This window comes from Antechinus flavipes, chromosome 3 (assembly GCF_016432865.1).
Source record: "Antechinus flavipes isolate AdamAnt ecotype Samford, QLD, Australia chromosome 3, AdamAnt_v2, whole genome shotgun sequence".
Lineage (NCBI taxonomy): Eukaryota > Metazoa > Chordata > Mammalia > Dasyuromorphia > Dasyuridae > Antechinus > Antechinus flavipes.
This window is the reverse complement of record NC_067400.1, coordinates 634,546,753-634,554,165: the sequence shown is the minus strand read 5'-3', so window position 1 is coordinate 634,554,165 and position 7,413 is coordinate 634,546,753. Positions and strand designations below refer to the sequence as shown.

The 7,413-nt window shown below is 70.0% G+C and overlaps 1 protein-coding gene across 2 annotated transcripts; it reads left to right on the top strand.

The window, feature by feature from the left end:
• The first annotated feature begins 1,678 nt into the window (after window positions 1–1,678).
• Window positions 1,679–6,467, top strand: ZNF444 (zinc finger protein 444). Of its 2 annotated transcripts, none has more exons than XM_051990417.1 (4): window positions 1,679–1,765; window positions 2,593–2,939; window positions 4,377–4,479; window positions 5,731–6,467. In XM_051990417.1, the coding sequence occupies exons 2-4, from the start codon at window positions 2,610–2,612 to the stop codon at window positions 6,378–6,380; spliced, it is 1,083 nt and encodes a 360-aa protein (XP_051846377.1). In that variant the 5' UTR covers window positions 1,679–1,765; window positions 2,593–2,609; the 3' UTR covers window positions 6,381–6,467. The 2 variants fall into 2 exon arrangements, with proteins under 2 accessions (XP_051846377.1, XP_051846376.1); XM_051990416.1 differs by lacking the exon at window positions 1,679–1,765 and adding an exon at window positions 1,774–1,933.
• The last annotated feature ends 946 nt before the right edge of the window (window positions 6,468–7,413 follow it).

The following is a 7,413-nucleotide window of genomic DNA, read 5'->3' as shown; positions in this document are numbered from 1 at the left end:
GCATGCAGTGGATAAGAACCATTGGGAAGAACTGAGTTCTACAAATCTATGAAACTCACTTTGATGAAAGTCTTTGCCTCAGGCTTCCTCTTCCCCATAAAGTGGGGATCTTCTTAACACCTACTTACCAAGACTGCAGTAAAGATCAAATGAGATAACACAGGAGAAAGTGCTTTGCAAACCTTAAGCTAGCAATTGTGACCATGGCATTCCCAACTCCCATTACCATGCTTTTGCACAGGCTGACTTCCACACCTGGCATGCCCTCCTACCTCACCTCAGATATGGATCTCCATCTTTGCCCTCAAGGAGCTTTGAATGCAGTCTGCTCTGAGTACAGAAGAGATCCAGGTCTTCTTCTTAACCTGTTGTCCGCCTCTATAGTACTACCAGCCATGCCAGAAGGCCCCGGCTAGCTGGCCTACCAAGAGATTGTGTGCCGGGCGCCTCCAAGGACAGAGATTAGAACGAGGCTACTCCCTCTTCCTCCTGCTTCTAGGAAGAGCTCTGGAACATAGCTCTCTTGGGCCACCGCTCTCAACGCCCTCCCTCCAGTTTCTCCTGTGGCATGGATCTGGGACTGATCACTCCGCAGCTTGGGTAAACTGACCCCCTCCCCAATCTCCCAGGGGGGACCTAGAGGGAAAAAGAGATGGCCCTCCCAGCACCCCTCAACGAGTGCTGCTGGCCTTGCCTACAGGACCTCAGCATCTGGCCCCTGCTGGCCTCCCTCAGCATTCCTAGACCACCTCCCCTTCCCCCACTTCCCTATCAGAGTCGTCCCTTCACGTGCCCTCCACTCCATTCCACCATGTGCTTCCCTCCCCGCCTCCTCCGCCATCAGGAGGAAGCTCCATGAGGTCAGGGACCTCCCTGGCCTTCCTCCCCTCCCCCCTTTGGCTTTCTCTTTATCCCCAGCACTCAGGGCAAGACTGCGCACAACAGACGCTAAATAAATGCTTGTTGACTGAAAAACAATCTAGTCCAAACTCTGCATTTGACAAACGGAAACGCAGCCACAGAGTAAGGAAGAGCCTGACCCAATCGCGGCTCCTGTGTCCCGAGTCCAAGCCCCTTCATCAGGGGAAGGCCGGGGGTCAGCTCTGGCCGAAAGTCCAGGCTGAGGCAGCCCAGGAGTGGAGGGGAGAAAGGAGAACGAGACAGCAGAGGCTGAAGGGTACGGTCAGCACGTGTGGGGTGATCTCTGCCCCGCAAGGCCGGAGTTCCTCCGAGATCCGGGTCGCGAGGCCCGCCGACTCCCCTCCCCCTCCCCCCCAATCTTCTTCTCAGCGTCCCTCCCTCCTGAGGGGGCGGGGAAGGCTGGGAGTAGTAATCCAGCCGATTACTCTCGCCGACTCCCATTGGCTGGGGCTTCGAGGGCTGCAGCTCGGGATTAGTCCAGAGTCCGGCCAGACCCCGCCCCCTGCCGTCTCTCCTCCAAGGCGCTGTCATCCAGGGGCCCCAGCTTCCGGCGGAGCCATCTCCTCCCCGCCCTCCCTCCCACTGCCGTCTCCACAGCAACCACCCCTCCCTCCCGGGGCCCCACAGCGCGCGCCTGCGCCCTCACCAGCCTCCCGCCCCCCACCGCCCCGCCGCCTGCCTGTCGCGCGCCTGCGTACTTCTCCGCATTCTACGGCTCCCCGCCTCTCGCCGGAGGACGGCCTATGAGGAGCCAGGCCACCGCGCGAGGCTTCCCGGGAAGTGTGGTTCCCGCGGGAAACTAGGCTCACTGCGCCGCAGAGGCTGCTGGGACATGGAGTCCTAGGTGTGCTTGTGCGCATGTGCGGGCGGCTGAGGGGGCTTTCGGGGGCGCGCGGGCGGGCGGGGGGCCTGGTGGTAGACACGGACACGGACACGGGCACGGGCGTGGGCTCCGACACCGAGTCGGGCGCGGGCTCAGAGGGAAGTGGGCGGACGGACCGACGTGCCCGCGGTGAGCGATCTGGGAGAGATAGAGGGGGGACAAAAGGGAGGGGGCGGGGCGGCGAGGGAGGGGAGCCCCCCGCCTCTCGGACGCCGAACTCCCCTCCCCCCTTCTGCCCCGCCCCACGCTCTCCCCCTCCCCCTCCCTTCACCTGCCCCTCCCCCTTGGCTAGCCTTCCCAGCTCTTCTGCCCCTCCCTCTGTGCTCCCCCTCGACCCCGGCCTCTCCCCTCCCGCCCCTCCCCCTGGTATCTGCCTCTCCGCCATCCCCCCTTGCCAACCCTTCCACCTGCCCCTCGGGCCTTTCCTCTTTCCCCTCCCCCTCCCCCTCTGTTCTCCCGCCCCCTCCTCTGCCCTTCCTTTATGTCCCCCTCCCCCCTTCCCTTTTCTCTTTCCTCCTCCCTCCCCCCCTCCCCCGGGCGGAAATAGGCTTTGGGTTCAAATTCCAGCCCCACAACTTAATGACCCGGAGCCTCCATATCCTCCTCCTCCCTGAAAGAGGGGGTGGGGGGAGGGGTGCCGGGGGCGGGGCCGAGGCCGGAGGGGGAGGGGCCCCACCCCGGAGGCCAATGAGAGGGACCACAGAGGAGGAGGGAGCCCGCGGCCCCGGGCGCCAGGGGCAGGCCCTCGGCCTCAGTTTCCCCGCGCTAAGGGCAGCGTCTCCCCGCAGGCTCCGGCAGCCCCTCCATGGAGGTGACGCCCCCCCTGCTGCCCCCTCAGGGGCCCCCGGTGAAGCAGGAGGCCCGCGCGGGGGAGGCCCTGGCCCCCGACTCCCCGTGGTGCCGTTTCCGCCACTTCCACCTGGGGGACGCCCCGGGGCCCCGGGAGGCGCTGGGCCTGCTGCGGGCGCTGTGCCGGGACTGGCTGCGCCCCGAGATCCACACCAAGGAGCAGATGCTGGAGCTGCTGGTGCTCGAGCAGTTCCTGAGCGCGCTGCCCGCCGACATCCAGGCCTGGGTGCGAGGCCGCCGGCCCGAGAGCGGCGAGGAGGCCGTCAGCCTGCTGGAGGAGCTCTGGGTGAGGGGCCGCCCCGGGCGGGGGGCCGGCCTCCCCACCCCCCCCCCCCCCCCCCGCGCCTGGGACCCTGTCCGGGCCACACCCCCAGCCCGGGGCCGGGAGGGCGGGGCCCCTCTCCTGTGCTGCGGGCGCTCCCGGAGGAGCCTCCCCCGCCCCTCTCCTGTGCTGCGGGCGCTCCCGGAGGGGCCTCCCCGCCCCTCTCCTGTGCTGCGGGCGCTCCCGGAGGGGCCTCCCCGCCCCTCTCCTGTGCTGCGGGCGCTCCCGGAGGAGCCTCCCCGCCCCTCTCCTGTGCTGCGGGCGCTCCCGGAGGGGCCTCCCCGCCCTCCCTCCTGCCTCCCGCGGAGCTCTCCCTCCCCCGCTTCCTTCAGGCAGCCCTAACCCTGAAGTGCCTCTTCCCCAGGAAGCCTTCCCTGATTCCCCGATAGAACGCGAGCCTGAGGTCCCAGGGGATTTCTTTTCCGCTCTAGTCCGTGGGAATAAAGGCTTGTTAATCCCCCCCACACGCAAGGAACTGAAATGGGCAGATGGGCCCGGAGCTCCCCCTGCCCCCTCCGTGCCCTGGGTCCCGCTCTGGGGGGGGGGGGCGCCCACGCCTTGCCCCGGGCCGTCTCCTCCCCTCACCCGGGGCACTGCCCGGGAGCCTCCCAGAGGGGCCAGCTCCGCCTTCATCAGACACCCCCCCCCCCTTTATTTTTCTCTTGAGTGTCTGGCATTCGAGGTCTCCGCAGTTTGGCTGCTCTCCTCGGCCTCAGTTTACCTTCCTCTGCTTCTGTCACATTGTGCCCACCTTCTCCTTCCTGTCTGGGCCCCTCCCCCGCTGCTCCCTGGCCTCTCTCTGAGCACTGCCCCTCCCCCCAGGGCTGCAGAGCCCCCCCCTTGGGCCCGACTAGTGGAGGAGAGCCCCCGGGGTGCCCCCCCTCACGTGACCTCTGACCCCAGCTGCCCGGCCACGTCCCCTCCCTCCCCCTCCTGCCACCCTCGCTTTGCCGGGAAGGGCCGGGCTCCCCAAGCCTTGTGATCTTGACCCTGGTCCCCTCGTGCTCCTCTGAGCCTCCTCACTGCGCTCTCTGCCCCGGCCGGAGCCCAGGGCAGCTTGGCCCACCCCCTCTTGGGCTCGGGGTCTCTGAGAAGGCCCCCGTGCTGGCCCCCGAGAAGGTTCCCTGTGCCCCCCCCCCCCCGAGAAGGACCCCCCCTGTGCTGGCCCCCGAGAAGACCCCCAATGCTCCCCCCCCCGAAAACTCCTCCCCACGCTGACCCTCGGGGGAGTCTCCTGGGGCCCGGGTCCCCTCTGGCCTGCGGGGGCATTTCCAGGCCTGGGGGGGGGGGGCAGAGATGGAGCCGGGGCCTCCTCCCGGGGAAGCCGCTCCCCACAGCGCCCCCTGAAGGTCCGGGGTGTGAGGGAGGTAGGCTTCTCACCCAGCCCTTCCCCCGTTTCAGGGGCCGGTGACGGCCCAGGATCGGCCCCAGGAGCTCAGGGGGCAGCGAGAGATGGCCGGCGTCGCCGGGGCCGGGAAGGAAGACGGCGGGATGATGCCGCTAGGTGAGAAGCGGCCCTGAGCCCGAGGGGAGGGGGAGGAAGGGGTCTCTACTGCCCTCGGACCCAGCCCTGCCCGAGCCCAGGGGCTCCCCGTCCTTCTCGGCTCCCGGACCCTCATCCGGAGCACGGCCTGCTGGCTTGTGGCCACGTGACCGCCAGGGAGGGGCTCCCCCAGTCACCCAGCAGGGTCTGCGGCCCCCGGGAGGGAGGGCGGCAGGAAAGGGGGCGTCCGTAAGGGAGAGAAAGGCGGGGGGCCCGGGGGGCCTTCCCGGCCACAGGCAGGGGAGCAGCGTCGGTAAGTGCGACCGGCCTGGGGGCCGCAGCTCGGGTTCTCCCGGGTTCTCCCAGCCTCCCCCGCCCCGGGCCCGGGCGCCCCGTCACCTTGTTTGCAGCTGGCCCCAAGCCGGGAGGTCGCAGTGAGCTTCCAGACCAATGAGGGCGCTGGGGGGATCCCCCAAGGTGAGGGGGACGATGGAGGCTGGAAAGGGGCGCGGGCCCAGCCCCCACGGCGGAAAGGAGAATGGGGGGGGGCGAGGGAGAGGCTGGACCCTGGCCGGCGGGGAAGGTGCCCCTTGGGAAGGGCCCGAGGAGCTGTGGAGAGTCCCAGGAAAGCGCTCCCGGAGCTGAGCCTTCCTCGTCCAGGGGCCGGAGGCTGGCGCCACCGGGCTGGGCACGGGCTGCGGGGGCTGCTGGGGCTGCTGGGGGCCCAGCCCGGGTGGCTCTCCTTGCAGACCCTCTCCCCCTCCCTCCTCACAATCCCCACCCCCCCCCATTGTTTCCCCTTCCTCCTTGTACCCCTGACCTCTTTGGGGCCCCTTCCCCTTTTGTTCCCTCCCCCTTGTGGTCTCTCCCCCTCCCCCTCCCTCATACCCCCTCTTGTTCCCTCTATCACATGCCCCCTTCCTCCTAGGGCTCCCTTGCACCCCCTCCTCCCTCACACTCTCCCCCCTCCCTCACACTCCCCCCTCCTCCCTCACACTCTCCCCCTCCTCCCTCACACTCCCCCTTCCTCCCTCACACTCCCCCCTCCCTCACACCCCCCCTCCCTCACACCCCCCCTCCCTCACACTCCCCCCTCCTCCCCCACACTCCCCCCCTCCACCTTTGGGGCGCCCCCTGGCAGCTGCTTTGAGCCCGAGGGCAGAGCTCGCGCTTCCTTCTCCTCCCGGAGCAGACTGGAAGGCCGGGGGGAGCCCCAGCTCGGACCCCGGCGTCCCTCCCCCGCCGGCCCCTAACTCCCCGTCTCTCCGGCAGGAGGCGAGCCGCCCTCGGGGGCCGTGAGTGTGAACGCCGCCCCGGCGCCAGCGGGGGCCTCCTCGGAGCTGGCGCGCCCCTACAAGCAGGAGCCGGGCAGCCCCCCGCCGCTGCCGGCGCTGCCCTCCTGCCTGCCCTGCTTCCTGGGCCCGGCGGCGGCCGTGGTGGCGGCCGCGCCGGCCTCCTGCCTCGAGTGCGGCAAGGCCTTCCTGAAGCCGGCCCACCTGCTGCGCCACCGGCAGAGCCACTCGGGCGAGAAGCCCCACGCGTGCCCGGAGTGCGGCAAGGCCTTCCGGCGCAAGGAGCACCTGCGGCGGCACCGGGGCACCCACCCGGGCCCGCCCCCGGGCGCGGGGCCCGCGCCCACCCTGGGCCTGTGCGCCGGCCCCCGCCCGGCCCGCGAGAAGCCGCACGCCTGCCGCGACTGCGGCAAGACCTTCTACTGGCGCGAGCACCTGGTGCGGCACCACAAGACGCACTCCGGGGCCCGGCCCTACGCCTGCTGGCAGTGCGGCAAGGGCTTCGGGCGGCGGGAGCACGTGCTGCGCCACCAGCGCACCCACGGCCGGCCCCCGGCCCCCTCCGGCCCGGCCGCCGCCGTGGCCGCCACGGCCGGGGGCGGGCCCTTCGCCCCGTGGCCCGTGGGATAGGGGCGCCCGGCGCCCGGCGGGCCGCGGCCCGACGCTGGTCGCTCCCCCTCCTCCCCGACCCTCCGGACCGAGCCCGCCCCGAGGAGGCGAAGGGGAGAGCCCCGGACGTTCGGGGCGCTGGGGAGGGGGCCGGGGGGAGGGCCCGAGGCCGAGGGGCCGCGGGGGGGACCGGACCCCAGGGATGGGGCGGGACCACATGCGGCCCGGAGCCCGGGAGGCCGGGCCGGCTGGGCTGGGAGGACGGTCACCCCGGGCCGCCCCCGCCCCACCCCGACATAGGATTGGAAGCCAAGAACACAATAAAATCATTGAAGCTACGGACGAAGGGCCCCGCGCAGAGTCCCCGTGAATCTGGCCTCCGGGGGGTGGTTTGGGTGTCTGGGGGGGGGCCCGCCCCCTGTCCCGGCCGGGGTCTCCCGAGGCACGAGGCAGGGGACTGATGGTGTTGGCTTTGGGGTCTCGAGGTCGCTGAAAGTCTGAAATGGGTGGAAAAAGTGCTTTCTGTGGGGCCGTTTGGGAACATTGGGGTCCTCGGGCAGCCAAGAGAAGCCCCCTGAGGTGGGGGGGTCCCGTGGTGGGCACCTGGGGAGCCTCTGCCCGTATGCCGGGGGCAGCCCTGGACGGGAGAAGGGTGTCCCCTGGAAGGGGGGGCTGCCTCGGGGGTCTTTGGGGAGGCCCCTCGGACAGAGCTCCCCCTCCCTTTGCGGGCCTCGGAGTGCCGGCTCCAGCACAGGGTCTGCTACCTGCAGGGCAGCCGCTAGGCTGGGATTAGGCACCTGCTGTGTGCTGCCGAGGGCGACGGAGAAAGGCCAGCAGCAGACCCTGCCTCGGGGGAGCTGAAGGGCCAGCAGGGGACGGCAGGGCAATGGCCGACCCCGGACGAACGGGGAGGGAGGACGGAAAGTGGGGGACAGAAGGGGGCCGGGAAGGCTTCCTGAGGGAGGGAGGCCCCCGGGCGGGACTAGGCTGGTCACCGGGCGGCCTGTGGGTCTGTCTCTGTTCTCTGGCCTTTGTGACTGGGGGGGCCTGGGCC

What these genes read in the sequence shown, in the direction of transcription:
- ZNF444 (XM_051990416.1), top strand. Translation starts at nt 1,780, where the DNA reads ATGTGCGGGCGGCTGAGGGGGCTTTCGGGGGCGCGCGGGCGGGCGGGG. An exon ending in GACGGACCGACGTGCCCGCG is followed by an intron (nt 1,934 to 2,592) that starts GTGAGCGATCTG and finishes GTCTCCCCGCAG; the next exon opens with GCTCCGGCAGCCCCTCCATG. An exon ending in CGGCGGGATGATGCCGCTAG is followed by an intron (nt 4,480 to 5,730) that starts GTGAGAAGCGGC and finishes TCTCTCCGGCAG; the next exon opens with GAGGCGAGCCGCCCTCGGGG.